Consider the following 21,707-nt stretch of genomic DNA (forward strand, 5'->3'; position numbering starts at 1 on the left):
CCTCTTGCTACTGCCACAATGAAATTTCCTGAACACGGGATGAATAAAGTTATCCAATCCAATCCAATAACAGGTTAACATATCTTTGAATAATATAAACCTGAATATAGTGGATTTTGTACATAAATCATATTAGGCTTGAATTATAGCAGTATTGTATTGTGTATTTTGTAAATTGTACATTGATTGTTTCTGCAATGCTATCGCAGACATGTCAACATATTACTAAAATTTGCTGTTACTTAATGTTTGTTCAATTAATGAAAACCTAGTGTAGCGATTGTTTTCCGGTTTGTTCAATTTCGATGTCCTCAACTGAAAGAACATAAGGAAAACACTTTCACATGACTTCTGTAGTATCCTAGCATCCTAAATTTAAATGCGCCCTGATGCCCACAGGCAGTCTCCCAATTGAAAGGTGTCACTAAAATTATTCAGTAGCTGAATCCCAAAAGAGGAGGCCAAAGAAATACTATCTGAACTTCTCTATTTAGGATAAAGCGGTTTAGAAAATGAGATGAGATGTGACTTTTCTATTTGACAGCAGCATCTTGTGGCAATTTAGCAAGAGCATAAAGACAGCAAAAAGTTTTCAAGCATATACGAGAGTAAAAATAAAACAATGGAAAGAAAATAAGGTTGAGAGCAAATAGGTCAATTTGCGATCAGGTAATTTTCGCATGAGAACCCTGTCTATCATTTTTATCTTAATGATTAAATCTACCATTGTAACGTGATAATTTGGACAAAAACGTTTTAACAGATCTAATAACATATAAACACCGAGTCATCAAAATGCCGGCTTTACCTGAGGGACAATTTGTGTCAGCCGGTAATGCTTGGCCAGGAAAGACAACAATTTAGGAGAAGGCCTGTCATATGCCATCAGCACCGGATCTAAACTCTTGTGCTTTGAAGAGAGAGAGAGGGAGAGAGTTGTCACTAGTTATTTCCTGCCTGATGAATACAAATATATGACTACTTCACCTGCAACATGAAATTAAACAGCTCCAGTCCATATCCATTTCGCTGCAAATTCTCAGATATGAAGAAATCCAAAACACATAGAGGTTCTGCCTCTTTGTGCAAACCTTGTTGGTCCTATGGAAAATATAGATTAGGGGACATTTAGACAGTAATAGATGTGTAACTGTATGCAATTGTCACTGTAAGAAATAAATAAAAATGCTGAAGTTACTCACTAGCAGAAACAACTTCTTGTAGCCCACTTTGAGAAATCCCACAATTGTGCCACAACCTCTGTCAGTGGGAAATAAGTGAGTGAGGATTTGTTTGCCAGTAAGGCTCAGTACACAAGACCTTAAACACAAGGATTTTTTAGATCTTTTTTTCTGTTTCAGTTACAGACATGAAGAAACAAGCACTTCATAGTACAGTAATACGTTGAGATACGAGCATAATGCATTACGGGACCGAGCTCGTAGGTCAATTTACTTGTATCTCAAATCAAATTTTTTCATCGAAAATAACTAAATACAAATTAATCCGTTCCCACCCTCTGAAAAAACACCAAAAACAGGATATTGCAATGGAAAAAAATCTATTTATTCTAATTCAACACATACTCACAAAGTAACAAATACCTATCTAGTGGTTATGATCTCGCCCTGATGAGTCATCACCCTATCGTGGTGGTGGTGACCTGACTGTTGTTTATGCGTATGCACCAAACAGCAATTCAGAGTACCCACTCTTTCTGGAGTCCGCAGAAGGGATGTTTGAGAGTGCTCCTTTGGAGGACTCCTTCGTTCTGCTGAGGGACTACAAAGCTCGTGGGCAATGACAGTGAGACCTGGAGGGGAATGATTGGGAAGAACGGCCCCCCTGATCGGAAGCCAAGTGGTATTCTAGTGTTGGATTTCTGCAATCGTCGTGGATTGACAATAATGAACAAGCACAAGGGTGTCCATATATGCACTTGGCACCAGGACACCTTAGACCACAGTTCGATGATCGGCTTTGTGGTTGTATCATTGGACCTGCGGCTGCATGTCTTGGAAACTCGGGTAAAGAGATGGGCGGAGCTGTCAACCGATCACCACCTGGTGGTGAGCTGGCTCCGATGGTGGGGGCTGATGCCCATGTAGCCCAGGAGACCAAAATGTTTCGTGAGGGTTTGCTGGGAACACCTGGCGCAGTCCCCTGTCAGAAGGAGTTTCAATTCCTACCTCCGACAGAGCTCCTCTCCTGACTGGAAAGAGACGGGGGATATTGAGTCCGAGTGGACCATGTTCCACGCTTCTATTGCTTGGACGGCAAACTGGAGATGCGGGCGCAAGGTGGTCGTGCCTGTCATGGCGGCAATCCCAGAACCCGCTAGTGGACACCGGCGGTAAGGGATGCCGTTAAACTGAAAAAGGAGTCATGTTGGGCCTTTTTGGCCCACGGGACGTCAGATACAGCTGACGGGAACCGGGTGGCCAAGCGGCACGCGGCTCTGGTCGTCTCAGAGGCAAAAAGAAGGGCATGGGAGGAGTTCGATGAGGCCATGGAGAACGGCTTCTGGGTGGCTTCAAGGAAATTTTGGTCCACCATCCACCATCCGACGTCTCAGGAGGGGGAAGCAGTACAGCATCAACAAAGTGTATAGTGGGGATGGGGCGATGCTGACCTCGACTCGGGATGTTGTGAATCGGTGGGCCGAATACTTTGAAGACCTCAACTCCACCGACATGCCTTCTCATGAGGAAGCAGAGCCAGGGGATTCTGGGGCGGATTCTCTTATCTCTGGGGTTGAAGTCACTGATTTGGTTAAAAAGCTCCTTGGTGGGTGGATGAAATCAGTCCAGAGTTTCGAAAGGCTCTGGATGTTGTGGAGCTGTCTTGGTTGACACGCCTCTGAAACATCGCGTGGACATCGGGGACAGTGCCTCTGGATTGGCAGACCGGGGTGCTGGTCCCCCTTAAATGCTAAAATGTGACATTATTCAGTACAGACAGACGGTATCGCAGAGTACGCGAAGGAGGGAGAGAAAAGGACGAGAGAGAAAGGACAGTAGAGACACGCTCGTGACATAACATAAATTTTAATTTTAATTTACCGTATTTTCTCGCACATATTTGTAACAAAAAAAAAATAATGACTGAATCAAGGGTACGACTTATATGTGCACAAATTAGACTTGACATGCACGAAACAAAACACAAAATTTTATTTTGACGCCAATGAATGAAATTGAAGAAAAAAAACTGGATCTTGCATAAAACTTGAAAAAACTCACTTACTTGTGCCTGCCATTGCTCGCTCAGGGCACCTCCATCTTACATTTTATCGGTAGTTAAACGTGCTCTGACTGGCTAGACGCGAGTAGCCTTGATACGTGTTCGTAGTGTTTACCATGTCAGCATATCCCAATAGTAATAATCGAAGGTTGTGTGGTCAATCATAAAAATATCAGCCTTGATACATACCCTTGTAATATGTACCTCATGCTATTATTGCATCCAGAGACTCGGACAGGCTTCCTGGTTGTACTGCTCACGTGACTTCCTTTTTTGAATTTGTCCACGTGCAGGCAACACCCTTTAGGAATGTGCAATCCAGCATACGATCCTTTCGATTTATACAATATCTCAGAACTACCACTTTTGATATTTCTTACGATGTTCCCTTCAAAGTAACACATTTGTACTCCCTATTAAAACCATGATTATGGAGGTGAAAATTGTCAATCAGGGGGCGCCTTATATGAGAGAAATCGTAAAATCCAACAATTTTAAGGCAATTTTAAGGCTACGTCTTATATGCAGAGGCGGTCAAAATGCGAGAAAATATGGTAAATGAACTTTGATTACTATACACACACTTAAAAATAAGTTTTAATCTTACGTTACACTAAATTTAAACCTTCTTGTGCGATAACCGAGGCAAAGATGTTAATGTATTCCACTGCGGCTTTTGAGTTGGAACTTCCTGATTCTCCATGCTTCAGAACCGAGTGTATCCCAGTTCGTTTTTTAAAATTATCGAACCAGCCACAACTCGCTTTGAAGGGTGGTGTCTTTTTCAGACCCTTGCTTTGCTTTCAAGTCCATGTAGATTCCGCTGGCTTTTCCGCAGATTATCGGCTCGGTCACGCTATCTCCGGTAAAAAATGCAACCTATACGGCCTGGTGCTCGTAGATATCTTCACGTGAGGGAGATGCGGCGGGAAAGACAGAGCGATGCTGTTCTCATAAGCAGCCTCTCGCATACTCGGCCACCAGGACGGCCACAATCGGGAACCATCTCGTATGCTCGTGTCTCAAATTTGTCTCGTATCTCAAGGCAAAAATTTGCTCTGAATTTTCCTCATAGCTCAAATTTCTCGTATGTTAGGACACTTGTATGTCAAGGTAATACAGTATGCATTTTTGTGAAATATGAAAAGTATTCTTTTGTATTCTTTTAGATTTTAGTCACTAGAATAGAATTTTACAGAGACGCCGCCTTCAGGAATTTCACAGTAACAACACCTATGGGTTAAGGCACGTCATCTACTTTTATGTCAACTCCCATTTTGTATTCCCGCCTAATGTTTGTGCCACCGCCTATTTCTATGTCACGTGATCTTGTTTCAATAAAGCCCGTGGAGCAGAGGGGGTAGGGTGAAGACCACTTTGGGAAGGCAGGAAGATTGACCGATCTTTCTGCTTTTGCTCCGTGCTTCCCCTTCTGCAGAGGCGGTTAAAAATCTCATTATTGCTGCCTTGGTGTGCTTACTTGTGTTCGACTTTTATTGAATGTCAAGAGCGGACCTGACAATTTGTGTCTGATAGGCTCATCACTAAACACTACACATTTTTTTATTAACAAGGATCTAGAAAATGTTCTCTTAAGCAAAAATCTCTCAAACAAAAAAAGGGAAGAACATTGAGTACCAGATATTGTATATAGCACAGACTTTGGACTTTCTCAAAACCAACACAGGAAAATTGTTTACGATATCGATGTAATCAAAAAAGGCAGGTTAGCTACCATTTGCTTGTTCCACCTCACAGTTCGGTTATGACTCAGATGTTGCCTTTTCCTACGCATTATGATTTTTGGTTAAATATTGAATATGTTTAAGATTACAGAATGTTTCAGACTATTATATGGAATCCACTATTAACACACACACCTGAAACACAGCCTGGCATTTGATGTTCTTGGTTGTGAAGTGGCAAAATTAAAGTAACATTCCAATTTTCATGTATGTCTGTCTGACTAACTGTTGAAAGCATGCGACAATGTCCTTTGGTATATGCTAAAGAGAGCTGAAGAATTTTGTACGATATACAGTACCCTTGGCTATCGCCATCCTTCATCAAGTAGAGTTCATGATTCTGGGAGTGCAATTTTGCAGTAGTTGTGACAGGAGTGGTCAACTTTTGGGCCTGGAAACAGAGTGCATGTATTAAATTATTCTATCATGCATACATGTAGACACATTATTATTACTTAATAACCAAAATAACATTTGGAACAGGACATTAAACATCCTCACGGAGAGACAAATCTGGTCTGTTGGTCAAGCTGTACCATGATGTCAATTAATGTGGTAGAAAACAGTTACCGAGTGTCTCAAAATCTATGTCTGAAACATGTTTTGATAAAAATATGTCAATAATGATACAATCCCAGAGCTGCCAACCTCCGTCAACCCCATTTCAGGAGTACCCTTGTCCCATTTCCGGAGTTTAGTTTTCATCAGGAGTGGATGCGATTCGCACAAAATCGATATAGAACTGTCATTATCATGTTTTACATAAATTGAAATAGTCGTACCTCTACTTACGAAAGACTTTTTTCGTAACTTGAAAATTTTGTAAGTACTTTATATGTAAATTCTAAAATTTGTTTCATGGTCCTCCCACAACTACCAACTAGACCAGAGGTAGGGAAACTATGGCTCGGGAGCCACATGTGGCTCTTTTGATGGGTGCATATGGCTCTTAGCTAAAATATGGAAACCGGTGGTGAGAGAGCCGAGTCCTGAACAGACCAATGGGAACGTCACGTCGGCATTGTGGTATTGATTTTTTTTTCCATTAGAGTCTTCTGCATCCATTCTCTCATTGATATTCATTGAACTTATAGATATTCATTGATTAGCAACAGCGTAAGAATGTAAGAATGTTGTCAAAAGAATTCACAGACTTTTTTTACTTTAAAAGTGGCAAAATGAGTAAAAATGTGTGCATTTTCCTGGATTTTTTGACTTTTAAATTGTGAGTATGGCTCTCAAGGAATAACATTTGAAAATAGGAATTGTTTATGTCTCTCTCTTTCAAAAAGGTTCCCGACCCCTGAACTAGACCCTTTAAAGTTGGTCAGTGTCCCAATTATGTATGAAAGACGTGAGGAAACACAAAAAGGAGAGAAAATTATAAGGAAATGATTTATTAATGTCTTAAAGTAAATAAAACATGAAAATATGCCCCGCACCGCTGAAATATCTGCCTCCGTGGCCGTTATAAATGTAATACCCGTGTTTGTCCGCCAAATGGCGGCAAGAGCCCATTCTACAAAGGCTGAAAGACGTCCACTTGGTAGTACATTTTAGACTTTATGTGTGCCCCAAGTGTGTGTGTGTGTGTGTGAAAGTATGTGCCATGTTGCATTTGTAGTTTTTAATCGCTTAATAAGGGGAATTCAAAATAATAGGAAATGCAGTTACATTTTGGGGGATTTCGTAACTTAGATCTTTTTTGTATCTCGTGTCACTCATTTGCATATAAAAAAAATCGAAACCTGAAACTTTCGTATCTAGAGGCATTCCTAAGTAGAGGTAAGACTGTTTTGTGTTTTTGCAAACTATTGAAAAAGTAGAGCATGATGGAAATAAGTATAAAAAGTGAACAAAGTATGATTTGTTGGTCATTTAGTGGCAAATTCAAATTTCCACAAGATTAAAATAAGTTTTTCAGCTGGTCCCTAACCCGCACTTCAATGTTGTTGTGCAATGTACAAATGTCAGCCCTTTTGGAGACGGCTTCAACATGGGATATTTCGTCAAACACAAACCAATAAACTTCTGCGAGTTCCTGAGTTTCTTATTACAAGTTTAATCCAAATTGCCATCTATTTTGCGCTTACCCCAAGCAGGCATATTGATAAGACTTACCAGTGTTGTGTACTCCTACTTCCTTCAGAACAATCCCGGAAATGATAGGATTTGTTTCAACAAAAAATGACTGATGATTTAGTCAGCCTTAATAATACTTACTTACCTTATGAAAAAAACAAAAATGCTAAAGTGATAGAGGCTACCTATGCAATCAATGTCGAATTGATTGCCACACTCAAGTCGCACAAGACGAATAATTCGTAAGAACTTCTAACTCCAATGATTCACAATGCATTCGTGTTACCGAATTCATGCGGTTTAAAGTGCAGTTGAATCAAGGTGGTGGGAGCGTAGCGATTGTGTCAATTTCGAAGCATATAAAATGGAGATTTGGTTCTTTTCTGAAATGGCTGCTTCCCCCAAAAAATTAAGTGACATTTTTTTTTGATTTCCGGAGTTTAGCGAGGTTGTCAGGATTTCCGTTGCTTGTCCGGAAATTGCAGAAGTTGGCAGCTCTGCAATCCTGGCTCATTAAAATGTAGCATTGAGTAAAATATCGACTATGGGTAGCGTTAGCATTTGAGACGAGGTAAGCGGCATTTAGTATAAGTGAAACAGAGTATGACGACAAAAGTAAGACCCCATGAAGATAAATTATTTTCACTTGTTAGAATCAACACTTCATAAATTATACTCCATACAATTATAAATTATTTGTGTATCAATGCTACAGTGAACATTTTATGTGCCACTTGTGTATAAAATATTGTATTTAAAATGGTTTACTTTAAAACAGGGGTCACCAAACTACGGCCCGCGGGCCGGATACGGCCCGCCAGCACATTTGGACCGGCCCTCTGAACAATACCAGAGACGCTACCGGATTTTTTTTTCCTATTTGGCCTTGAAGACTGGGACGTTTTAATCTTGTGTTTGGTTCATTGCACTCCTGCTGAGCCCACAAATCATCCCAGTGAAGCGGGGCTTCGCATTGCTTCTTTGGTGACACGCGCGGGCAGAGTGTTTCCCTTTGATGCACGCGGGAACGTCCACCGTTGCATGTGCGAGCAGTGTTAGCGAGACATCTGGACGATCGCAGGTGAGGGCGGAGCCCTGGGACCATCGCGGACTATTCAAGCATATAAAAACTGTGCAACCTGTTTGAGAACGGAATATTGGCGAAAAAAATAGTTAAGAGAAAAATTGATTCAGAATGCAGGGTATTTAACCTGCAGTGGACAAACGATTATTTTTTTGTTCAATGCAAAGAAAAGGCTGTTTGTCTCATCTGTCAAGAGACGGTGGCAGTATTCAAAGAATACAATCTTCGCCGGCACTATGAATCCCGTCACAAAGACAAGTACGATAGCGTGCAAGGCCAAATACGAGCAGACAAACTCTCAAAGCTAAAAGGTGGACTATTATCTCAGCAGAATACATTTGTACGCCAAGCTCAGCTGAACCAGGCATCCGTTCGGGCCACCTTTCGGGTTGCTAAAGTGATAGCAAGCAACGGTAAGCCTTTCACTGACGGAGAGTTTTTTAAGAAATGTATGGATGCTGTCGTGGAGGAGGTGTGTCCCGAGAAGAAAGATGCATTTAATGCCGTAAGTCTGTCGGCGAGTACAATCACCAGACGCGTTGAAGAAATCGGGAGTAATGTATATGCCCAGCTGCAGCAGAAGACGAAAGAATTTGAATTTTTTTCATTAGCACTGGATGAAAGCACGGACGTGCAAGACACAGCGCAACTGCTCATTTTTATTCGTGGAGTTAGCGCAAACTTTGAGATATGCGAGGATCTGGCAGCCCTCCAAAGTCTCAAAGGGACCACAACAGGAGAGGATATTTTTGACAAAGTGTGCCAAACCATGGAGAAGTTGGACCTGGACTGGTCAAAGCTGGCTAGCTGTGCTGCAAAGTGTTGACGTGGGATTCTGTAATGAAGGTTGTGGTGTCGTGCAAAAACTTCATCAGGGCAAAGGGACTTAAACACAGGTAGTTCCAAGAATTCCTGTCTGAACTGGAGTCTACGCACGGAGATGTGCTGTACTACACAGAGGTCCGATGGCTGAGCCGGGGCAGAGTTTTGAGGCATTTTTACGAGCTTCAACCCAAAATTAACGCATTTCTTCATTTAAAAGACAAAACGGTCCCAGAGCTGATCAACCCAGAATGGAAATGGCACATCGCATTTTTAACAGACGTGACAGAAATACTTAACCGCCTTAACTTGCAGCTACAAGGTGAAGGGAAACTCATTTGCGACATGTATTCACACATAAAAACATTTGAGGTGAAATCAGCGCTGCTTTTGGAACAAGTGAAAAAGCGCAACTTTGTCCATCTTCCTGCTACCCAAAACCTGTCGACAGAGAACCCAGCGGTCCTGTTCCCAGCTTGTTATTTGGTTGTGTGGCTTTCTGGAAAACAATAATTTTTTTAAGCTCCCCTACGATCGTCACACTTTTTCTGTTACAAACTGACACCGGCCCCCCATCAGAGAAGGGAAAAGTTATGTGGCCCTCACAGGAAAAAGTTTGGGGACCCCTGCTTTAAAAAGTTGATTTTTAATGCCCCCTGTACAGGTAGACAATACATTATACATAATATTGAACAGCTGATATGGTAGGACACCATGTTCTCCCCATTTCTGCATAGATTTTCTCAAAGTGCCTCAACCCCAAAATATGCATGGAGATTGCATAGTCTCCATAAATATAAATTTTAGTGTGAATGTTGGATTATCTCTCTGTGTCCTGTGATTGGGTGGCAACTAGTTTGAGATATGCTGCCTCTTTCTTACCTGTAGTCATGAAAACGTTTAATATACATACAGTGGTACCTTGAGATACGAGCTTAATGCGTTCTGGGACGGTGCTCGGATGATTCGCCTAAAGACGTTTCGCCGACGGACGTTTGACAGACGGACAGGTCGCCGAATGTACGTTCCATCGAACGGTCAATCGGCCGAACGGAAGTTCGCCGGCGTGCTCGCCCCGCCCCCGGATCGTGTGTGTACAAGTTTTTCAACCTTGGCCCGCGGGCCATATACGGCCGTTACAGATAACATTCATTTAGGAATAACAAGGGCATGTACTGCCCCCCACAATAACAAGGGCATGTACTACCCCCCGCTGGGCATATTTCTAAATACAAGTACACGGCATATAATGACACCAATCATGTTAAATCCATCCTAAAACAGCATTTAATGATCAAATTACAAATACTGGAGCTCTTTGGACATTAGAACCGAGCCCAGGGAAGTGAATTCCTCGGTAAAATGTCGCGATAAGGCAAAAAAAAACGTCTATATACGACCATTCGCCAAACGGCTCAAAATGCGTTTAATGATTAAATACAAATACTCGTATTTGTATTTAATCATTAAACGCTGTTTTCGGCTGGATTTGACCTAATTTGAGAGCATTTTGAGCCGTTTGGCGAATGGCCCTGTTCTGAAAATGGCCGACAAGCGACGACGTCTAGCTCTGTTGCCTCACAACGCGCATCGAATATCTAGTCTGTATACACTATACATATGGGAATACCAAGCAAAAAAAAGGAAAACGACGAAGAATATGTGAATTTCCTTTGTCTTCTTTTAAATAAAATACTAGTATAAAATAAAATACTAGTATTGTATATACAATACTAGTATTTGTATTTAATCATTAAACGCATATTGAGCCGTTTGGCGAATGGTCGTATATAGACGTTTTTTTTGCCTTTCCGCGACATTTTACCGAGGAATTCACTTGGGCTCGGTTCTAATGTCCAAAGAGCTCCAGTATTTGTTTTTGATCATTAAATGCTGTTTTAGGATGGATTTAACATGATTGCTGTCAATATATGCCGTGTACTTGTATTTAGAAATATGCCCAGTGGGGGGCAGTACATGCCCTTGTTATTGCGGGGGGCAGTACATGCCCTTGTTATTCCTAAATGAATGTTATCTGTAATGGCCGTATATGGCCCGCGGGCCGAGGTTGAAAAACATGTACACACACGATCCGGGGGCGGAGCGAGCGCGCCGGCGAAACCTCCGCTCGGCCGAACTTCCGTTCGGCCGGTTGACCGTTCGGTGGAACGTCCATTCGACGACCTGTCCGTCTGTCAAACGTCTGTCGGCGAAACGTCTTTAGGCGAATCATCCGGCCACGTTTTGAGACTGAGTTCGCGTGTCGATTTACTTGTATCTCAAATCAACGATTCCCATAGAAATGAACTAAAAACAAATTAATTCGTTCTGACCCTCTGAAAAAACACCCAAAAAGATATTGGAATGGATTTTTTTATTTGTTCTAATTTGCCATTTGTTAACAGAGTAACAGATAACTAGTGGTTATGAAGTTTAATAGTACTAAAATTAGAAATATTTCACAGAGGGGAGGGAGAGAGAGAGAGAGAGAGAGAGGGCGAGAGTGAGAGCGAGAGAGAGCACGGCAACGCACTCGTAACATAACATAAACACAATTAAATGAACTTGGATTACGATACAGACACACTCAAAAATAAATTTAATCTAGCTTTACACGAAACTTAATTCTGATTTTGTTTTAAATTCTTATACCTTTCTTCTCCTGGGTTGGTTCTATTTGCCCCGCTGTTTGCTTTTGTGTTCCCTTCAAAATATTCCAAAAATGATGCACACGTCATCACAATAGGATAACGCACGACCACTTGCCAACGGGAAGTAGTACAGACGCTCCCCTACTTACGAACAAGTTAGGTTCCGAGTGATTGTTCATAAGTTGAATTTGTTCGTAAGTTGCTCAGTGCTATATTTTGTATTATAATTTATGTTTAAGGCCGATATAAGTATATTGAAGGTTTATATAAGTGCATTTGTATGTTTAAGGCTTGTATAAGTAACACGCATTGGTTTGTACTGAAAAAAAAAACATTTAATAAAATGGAGAGAATATGTACAGTACTGTAGAGAGAGAGAGGGATTTATGTATTAGAAACTGGCCAAAAGAAGCGACCTAATGACGATTGCACAGTTTTCTTCTTTTTTTCATCATAAATGATGCGGTAGCACTGTATGGCATCATTCAATTGATTTGCAAACTTTGTGCAACGTTCAATATTTGGGTCCTGCTGCTCGATCCTTCTGTTTATAAATGGTACTGACGGTTGAACGATTCAATGCCCGTGAAACGCTCACCACTCTCACGCGCATCAAGCTTCGTTATTATTGCCACTCGTTTCAAATGAAATGGCTTGCCTCTTCCTTGCAACTCCCTCAATAGAAGCCTTTAGCTTTTTACCAACCATATTCAATATTGGATGCATGAGATATTTAATGATACAAATGAAAAAGGTTCTTTGCACACTGGAGATACATTCACGCACTTCCGCATTGCAACGAAGAAGAAGGTAGATGCTGGGTGAGCTGAGCTCTCACAGCGCCAGGCGTCGGTATTAGCGGCGGAAAGAAGTACTACTCCGAAAAAGGCGCGAAATACAAAATTGGACTTGCGAACATTTTTGGACTTAAACGCAATTTGCAGACATGTTCGTATGTACCGTTGTTTGTAAGTTGAATGTTCGTAAGTAGGGGAGGGTCTGTATATAGAAACAACTAAGGGAAAATGTTTCCCAACTGGGATTCGACACGAAACTTAATTCTGATTTTGTTTTAAATTCTTATACCTTTCTTCTCCTGGGTTGGTTCTATTTGCCCCGCTGTTTGCTTTTGTGTTCCCTTCAAAATATTCCAAAAATGATGCACACGTCATCACAATAGGATAACGCACGACCACTTGCCAACGGGAAGTAGTACAGACGCTCCCCTACTTACGAACGAGTTAGGTTCCGAGCGATTGTTCATAAGTTGAATTTTTTCGTAAGTTGCTCAGTGCTATATTTTGTATTATAATTTATGTTTAAGGCCTGTATAAGTATATTGAAGGTTTATATACGTGCATTTGTATGTTTAAGGCTTGTATAAGTAACACACACTGGTTTGTACTGGAAAAAAAACATTTAATAAAATGGAGAGAATACATACAGTACTGTATACATACATTAGAGAGAGAGATTTACTAGAAACTGGCCGAAAGAAGCTATCTAATGACGATTGCAGTTTTCTTTTTTTCATCTTAAATGATGCAGTAGCACTGTATGGCATCATTCAATTGATTTGCAAACTTTGTGCAACGTTCAATATTTGGGTCCTGCTGCTCGATCTTTATGTTTATAAATGGTACTGACGGTCGAACGATTCAAGTTGTATTCACGTGCAACGCTCACCACTTTCTGACGCGCATCAAGCTTCGTTATTATTGCCACTCATTTCAAATGAAATGGCTTACCTCTTCCTTGCACCTCCCTCAATAGAAACCTTTCGCTTTTCACCAACAATATTCAATAATGGATGCACGAGATATTTAATGATACAAATGAAAAATGTTTTTTGCGCACTGGAGATACGTTCACGCACTTCCGCATTGCAACGAACTGGGCAGAGGAAGGTAGATACTGGGTGAGCTGAGCGCTCACAGCGCCAGGCGTCGGTATTAGCGGTGGAAAGAAGCACTACTCGGAAAAAGGCGCGCAATACAAAATCGAACTTACGAACATTTTTCGACATAAACGCAATTTGCGGACATGTTCGTATGTACCGTTGTTCGTAACTCGAATGTTCGTAAGTAGGGGAGCGTCTGTATACTCCTCTCATATTGGTGAGCAAGCTCCGCCACGCTACACCATTCTGCACTGACTAACGGCGGAAAAAAGTGAAAAAATGCAACACTCCGCCTAGTGCTCGGAGAGACATTTACATGAGGGAGTTGCAACGAGAAAGACAGCAGCCTCTCGCGCCGGCTGTATGGTCGTATTTCAAAAATTGTCTCGTATCTCAAGGTAAATATTTGCTCGAAATTTTACCCATATCTTAATTTGCTCGTATGTCGGGGCACTCGTATGTCAAGGTATAACTGTACAGTGGTACCTCGTCATACGATCGCTCGTCATACAAAATGCTCGTCTTACGGGGGAAATTTCCATCGAATAATTCGCCCGTGATGCGGTCAAAATTTCGTGATGCGACCAAGCCAGGTGGCCATGGCATTTTTTTTTGCATATCTTTCGTGTATAACAATATTTACGAGCACCGGATGAGTTATTCAGACCAGGAAACGCACAATGCGCATGCGCGGGGAAAAGAGGGTTTTCTGGGTAATGAAGTATACTCGTGCACACAACGCCGACAGGCAATGGCACTCAGAATAAAACTTTACCCACAATCAATACGTGGGTAAGCTCAGCTGCTGCATTTCCTGTTATTTTTATCTAATACGAGGAGTATTATATTACTTCTCGTTGGCTGCTCATAAGAACATCAGGGGCACTGGCTCGCAACAGCATCCCCGGTAGCAACTCTATCATAGGCGCCGTTCGAGGGGATGCGAACACAGATGCTACAAGCTAAAAGGAGCCGCTAGCCAGCGCCCCCGAAGCTCCCATGAGCAGCGGGGCGATCACTGATAAAAGACTGCTGCTCGTTGGCTGCTCATAAGAACATCAGGGGCACTGGCTCGCAACAGCATCCCCGGTAGCAACTCTATCATAGGCGCCGTTCGAGGGGATGCGACCACAGATGCTACAAGCTAAAATGAGCTGCTAGCCAGCGCCCCCGAAGCTCCCACTGCTGCTCGTTGGCAAGTGGTCGTGCGTTATCCGATTGTGAGGACATTTGTGTGCATCATTTTCGGAATATTTTGAAGGGAATAGTACGACAGCAAACAGCCCATCGATAGCGAACTTGAGGGTGGAGTGTTTGTTCTGTTTACGAGTGCGTTGTGTGGAGAAAAAAAAACGAAGCCCCCCGCCCCTTTTGTGCCCCTCTCCCCTCGGCGAAATCCGCCCAATTTTAGTTAGATTAAACACTTTATTTCTATTAAACCACTAGTTATGTGTTACTTTGTTAATAGATGGGGAATTAGAAGAAATAAAACATTTTTCCAATCCAATATCCTGTTTTTGGTGTTTTTTCAGAGGGCTGGAACGAATTAAATTTTTTTCCATTCATTTCAATGGGAAACGTCCGCTCGAGTTATGAGAACCTCGTCATACGATCTCAGTCTTGGAACGGATTACGCTCGTATGTCGAGGTACCACTGTACTATAATCTATATTTGGTTGACAAAATTTACATGAAATACTACAGGTTTCCATGCATCCCTCTCAATAGCCATTTTGGATTGGATTGGATAACTTTATTCATCCCGTATTCGGGAAATTTCATTGTGACAGTAGCAGAGGGTGATTAGACAGAACAACAAAGCAAAAAGCACCCAGTACAAAGTAAATCAAAGTAAATGGGATCATTAAGAATCACCAAATCAAATCATTAAGACAGAAAAGCAGCAAAAACACAAAACGAGCAAGAGTGGACGGAGCTACCGCCGCCGGCTGCCACTTGAACGGCGCCATGTTGGTTGGGATAGCTAAAACGGATACAGACTCAAAAAGACGTTGTAAAGTTGTAAAATTTTACATGTGTAGCTGTCCATGGTGACAAGACACTTGACATGGGGATGAGTCGACACTCACCTTTGCAGAGGCTTTTCCCAGTTCATCAATTACAGTGGTTACTTGGGTTTGAAGATCTGGCCTTTTAGGACACACAAAACAAAGGGATTCAACAAAACAAGGCAAAAGTAAACCCCATTACCAGGAGTATATTTCCATTTATCTCATCTCATTTTCTGAACCACTTTATCCTCATTAGGGTCACAGGGCGTGCTGGAGCCTATCGCAGCTGACCAGAGGCGGGGGACACCCTGAATCGGTGGCCAGCCGATCCCAGAGCACAAGGAGATGGAAAACCATGCACACTCACACCCATACATTGGGGCAATTTAGAGTGTCAAATCAGCCTACGATGCATGTCTTTGGAATGTGGGAGGAAACCGGAATACCCGGGGAGAACATGCAAACTCCACACAGGTGGACCAACCTGGAATTTAACCCAGGTCCCCCACTGTGAGGCCGACGCGCTAACCACTCAGTCGACGGGCCGGCCCTGAATCAAAGACAAACTCAAAATCAATAACAATGTGCAATATCTTAGATTGTGCAATATTTTAGAATTTACCTTGCCAGAACGTGACTTTTTATATTTTTATATTACTTATTTATGTTTTTACAGGGAAAACGCACTGTGGAGTAGCACCACCAATTTTGTTATACGCAGCTGTGTATGATGACAACGGACCATTTTAGATATAATATTTAGTTTTTTAAATAAATTGATTAAAAAAACTGGATTAAAAGCCCTGAATATTCATTTTTTTTATAGATCTAAAACAATGTTTATTTTATCTTTTTTTAAATATATTTTTAGATTTTACAAAATGATTTTTGAACTAAAAACATAGAAAAATGATTAAAAAATTACAATTATTGATTTAAAAGGGGGAAAATCAGGAAATTTTATATATATCTATACTCTTCATTTTAATTTGATCCTAAAACAGAAAGTCGGCACTCATGATTTACTTTCCCGGGCCACACAAAATGATGCGGCGGGCCAGATTTGGCCGCCACTTTGACACATGTGCTCTAAATTGACCCTAGGTATGAGTGTGAGCGTGAATGGTTCTTTGTCTCCTTGTGCCCTGCGATTCGCTGGCCATCAATTCAGGGTGTTCGCTGCCTCTGGCCCGAAGTCACCTGGGATAGGCTCCAGCACACCCCGCGAACCTAGCGAGGATAAAGATGTTTTTTTGTACAGTGAAACAGACATCACATGTGAATTTCCAAGCTGAGATACAAGCAGAGCCCTTTTCTACAGATGAGGACAATGCTAAACGGATGTTTTTGTTTGTTTACCATTGCAACTATGGTCACCATCATCACAGAGGCTCAGAAGAATAAAGTAATAGATTTACCTTTCCATAAATACACGACCTGCTAAGAGGGTCTTGTCCAAAATGGAGACTCTCTCGGCAAATAAGTGGTGAACGTTAAAAGGGAACTCCATAGCCCGTTCTTTCTTTCTTTGGATCAGCAATGCTTTAGCAGGTACCTCCTTGTCAGCGAGCTAAAGGGCAAGCAATGCTTTTCTAGCAAAAATAACTAATAACTATTAACTGGTCGGCACAAAGCTAATTGGTTGATTTTAGCCCTCCTAAAACTTGTATTCTTTGCAACGGAACGGAAATGACACAAATTACTCACTATGGCCAAGAAGAAAGACTGTTTATTCATTAGAACGTCAAAGAACCTTCATTGTGTACGAGGCGGCCAGTGCGCGTACAGCGACATCTACCGTAATTTCTACAAACAAAAAATCACTCACTTTCTGGTTCAGGATGACTAGAATAATTTAACAATGAATCATTTTTGTCTAGTTTACGGTAATATATTAGGCGGAAGTACAGAGCCATCAATATCGCCCATACAGAGAAAAAGATGTGAAATCAGCTCTGTGAGCCAATCGGGACGGTCGTTATCACTTGTAGTCCGTTTTATGAAGTTATTTTTATTTTGTCTCTTTTTAACATGCAAATATGTTAAACATGCCCCTGATATCTTGCTTGGTAGAACTTCTCAGCACAAGTAATATGAATAATTAATTCAACTAAATCATAATTATATATGACTTGTTATTACACTACATCCAAATATTTTACTATATTAGGCCGAAAAGTACTCGAAAATAGCAATTATTGAGTGAAGCGGTCAGTCTCAAGAGCATGAGTGCCCTCTTCTGTCAAGTACGCACACATGCACAGATAACGAACGACACGATCTACCACTAAATTAAACGATCAAATTTCGATTCTTCTTCTGCTAAATGGAAAATAGTTCATTTTGTACGGCGCTTTAAATGCATGCTTGATAATAAGATGCGTGAGGATTAATATACAAAGCAGAACATTTTGTGCAATAACAAAAAATGCAATATTAACCTGGGATTGAACGCTTGATCACAGAACTGTGAGGTCGATGCACTAACCGTGGTTTATTTATATATTTAAAATATTACCCCATTTTTGTGCATTAATTTATTGATTATTTTTTATGTGTCACAGCTGTAGCTGCATTAGAGGTTTTATAGCCATAAAATAGTTTTTGAGGGTTGGATTGATTTGTTGAAGGCGCTACGAGAAAATGCACGGACCGCCACTGATATATATATATATATATATATATATATATATATATATATATATATATATATATATATATATATATATATATATATATATATATATATATATATATATATATATATATATATACACACTTCAGACGAAAGGCGGACTACACACCTGAGACTGATTTCCTGACAGTCGAAATATAAATTCTTAATTTTTCAATTAGGGGAGGGTGGTTAGCACGTCGGCCTCACAGCTCTGGGGTCCTGGTTTCAAATCCAGGTCACATCCACCTGTGTGGAGTTTGCATGTTCTCCCCCGGCCTGCGTGGGTTTCCTCTAGGTACCCTGGTTTCCTCCCACTTTCCAAAAACATGCATGGTAGGCTGATTGGACACTCTAAATTGACCCTAATGAGGATAAAGTGCTTCAGCAAATGAGTTGAGATGAGGCTTTTCAATTAGAACAATTAGGAAGCCCGGTTTGTTGCCCTCAGAATGGCATTTCTGCTTTTTTTCAAATTGAATTCTATAGGTTTAATCAAGCCCAAAATGTTTAAAGAGCCATAGTGGCCAAAAATAAACAAAAACACATTCTACATTTGCCTGGAACCGCAAAAAAAATGAAAGCCTTAAAATGAAGGTAACACATGCTGTATGTATCAACTATATTAGCCTTCAATCAAAATGACTACATTGGATACAAATAAATCATGAGCATCTCATCTCATCTCATTTCTTTCCGCTTTATCTGAGGTGGGGTGACGGGGGTATCAGCTTCAGCAGGGAAGCCCAGACTTCCCTCTCCCCAGCCACTTCATCCAGTTCTTCTGGGAGGACCCCAAGGCGTTCTCGAGCTAGCCGGTAGACATAGTCTCCCCAGCGTATCTCAGGTCTGCCCTGTGGTCTCCTCCCGGTGGTATGTGCCTGGAACACCTCCCAAGGGAGACATCCAGGGGGCATCCTGATCAGATGCCTTAGCCAACTCATCAGGCTCCAATAATAATGAATTATGTTTTATTGCTTTTCATGAAATTAAAGAAATGCAATAAAGAAATCTGATTTTGTTGCCATTTTTATTGTGGGGATTGGACAAAACCACAACAAAATGAAACGGGCAACACGTGCCCCTCGGCCATTCATGAATGGTTTTCCATGCTTTATTATCTCGCTGGTTGGATCAGTAGTTCATGACAGATTCCCACCTCAGACAAAGTTGAACAGATGCTAGTGTATTTCTTGACTACTATCTTGAGGTGAGGCACTATTAGTGCTTTTATCTGAAATCCCTCTGCACATACATGCATGTGCTCGATATGAGCACGATATGTGGGTTGTACAACACAATAAGATAAATTATACAACAGTACAATCACTCCTTTAGGAATTTCGATGAAATTATAACATTGAAGAGAAAATCATATATTTTAACAGCCTGATTAGCACTACTGACATAATGTGTTAATATTGTGCACAGGTAAAATATCAAAGCTAAACAAAGATAAATAAAAATCTATCCCCACTGTCTGAATAAAAGGCTTTTTGAAGAAGGATATAGGATATTAACCACAACTCTTACAATGATCACTGATTATGATAAATAAAAGTTGTTCAATAGACAAAAAGGCCATGCAGAGAGTGATCAACACTGCCCAGAAGATCATCGGCTGCTCTCTGCCCTAACTGGAAGATATTGCCAGCCCTCACTACCTCAGCAGAGCCGGGAACATTGTCAGGGACCCATACCACCCTGGTCACAACCTGTTCCAGCTGCTGTCCTCTGGAAGATGCTACAGGTCTCACAAAGCACGGACAAATAGACTTAAGAACAGTTTTTTCCCACAGCCATCAGGACTCTGAACTTGCGGTAGCACGACACACAATCCCTTCCCTGCAATAACTTCGGGGTCAGGTAACATGAAAGACGTTGGGCGGTGATGTGCCTCCTGCTGGCTGATTGAAGGTAAGTGAGGAGACAGTGAGGAGGTAAGTGATCCAAGATGACGGCGCGCACGGGTGCAGCTGGCTCTTGCTCTCCAGTTTGGTGTTTTGTTTCCTCAGTCTTGTCGTTGTTTGCTAACATCTGCGAGGCAAACTTTTTCGAAAGTCGCCAGGATTTGGTTGCTCTCGAGAGGAGATGCGATATATCCATCACAGCAGATTGCCAACGAACCTGTACTGTCCCGGAGAATATCTCGAGACCACCGGGATCTCCGTGGATAGTAATAATATTTTAGATTAGGCATTTTTTTAGTATTTACCTTAACAGAATGTGACTCTTATATTTTTATAGCACTTATTTTTGGTCTTTTGCCGGGAAGGCACACTTTGTGGAGTAGCACCACCAATTTCGTCATACGCAGCTGTTTATGATGACAATAGGCTTTTGATGATTCGATGATGATGATAAAGCCTATGTCTGAACAGATGGTTGTCCGTCTCCTTGTGTCCTGCATTTGGCTGGCCACCAATTCATGGTGTCCCCCGCCTGGTGCCCGAAGTCAGCTCGGATAGACTTTTGTGAGGAGCTTCAGAAAATGAATGAATTGATATATATCGAAGGCAAGTAGTTTGAAATTATATGACTATGAAAATATAATATGTTTACTGCTTGCCCTGCGATTGGTGGTTGATGACTGGTGCCTGTATTTGGCAGAGATAGGCAACAGCACCCCCTGCGACCCATTTGAGGATAAGCAGTAAGGAAAATAAATCAATAAATTATTATACAGTGGTACCTCTACTTACAAATGCTCTCAACATGCAAAATTTTCAGGTTGGGAAACACTGATCTGCAAATTATTGTTTCAAGGTACGAAAAGGTCTCCAACCTACGTAAAATCATACAAGTGCAGATCCTTATAGCAGATTTAGCAGCTCTTTAATGCCGTCTCTGGCAAGACATGCTCCCTTGCCACTCACCTCTCTCACAACATCCACACCGCACAAGTGACACTACAATATAGTTTCTGTATCCGATATTTTTTTCTTTTCAAATTTTCTTGCTGGAGTTGGTTTTCTATTATCTCCCAAAAACCTCACTGGCCTCCCATTCGAGTGGCTCTATGAATGCGCAGGTTTAGCATGCTGTAGAAGCCAGGCAGTTTAGCAGAATAGCCATCACGTCATAGGGTAATTAGTGAGTCAATATATGACCCGCCTTGTTTCTTTGATGGTGAGTCCCTGATTCTACTGCCGCCCCTCGTTCGTCACTGCTCTACTAAAAAAAAATGCAAGGCACGAAACAAGTTCTGGAATCAATTCATTTTGTGAATAGATGTACCACTGTATATTAATCAAATATAAATGCCCTGGCACGTTTTTTTACACACTTTCTTTCTCAGTGATGTTGCAATAAACCTGACATTTAGACCAGAAATGCACGTTCGACATTCTAATGGCCACTTCCTAAGGTGAGATATGAAAATGCAGTTTCATCTACATCAAAATATTCAATTCCTCAAATCTATTCCTTTGAGCTTCCTCTCCACATGATGCCTCATGTTTCATTAGTCTCATGCACATATGACAAAAAACCAA

The 21,707-nt window shown here is 41.3% G+C and overlaps 1 protein-coding gene across 12 annotated transcripts in view; it reads right to left on the reverse strand.

Moving 5' to 3' along the window:
* atat1 (alpha tubulin acetyltransferase 1) overlaps nt 1-17,351 on the reverse strand; it is a 37,093-nt gene extending 19,742 nt beyond the window's left edge. For 7 of the 12 annotated variants that reach the window (XR_013297710.1, XR_013297711.1, XM_077590060.1 and 4 more), the window contains exons 1-6: nt 16,958-17,351; nt 15,618-15,678; nt 5,288-5,379; nt 1,203-1,320; nt 988-1,101; nt 809-910 (exon numbers count right to left, since the gene is read on the reverse strand). Coding sequence is in view for 9 of the 12 variants with exons in the window: in XM_077590060.1 (XP_077446186.1) it covers nt 809-910; nt 988-1,101; nt 1,203-1,320; nt 5,288-5,379; nt 15,618-15,678; nt 16,958-17,049 (579 nt within the window). In the remaining 3 variants the exon portion in view is untranslated. The remainder of the gene's footprint in view (nt 1-808; nt 911-987; nt 1,102-1,202; nt 1,321-5,287; nt 5,380-15,617; nt 15,679-16,957) is intronic. The other 5 variants (XR_013297712.1, XM_077590054.1, XM_077590052.1 and 2 more) reach the window with 3 other exon arrangements.
* Nucleotides 17,352-21,707: the final 4,356 nt, after the last annotated feature.

Source organism: Stigmatopora argus, chromosome 21, assembly GCF_051989625.1.
Source record: "Stigmatopora argus isolate UIUO_Sarg chromosome 21, RoL_Sarg_1.0, whole genome shotgun sequence".
Lineage (NCBI taxonomy): Eukaryota > Metazoa > Chordata > Actinopteri > Syngnathiformes > Syngnathidae > Stigmatopora > Stigmatopora argus.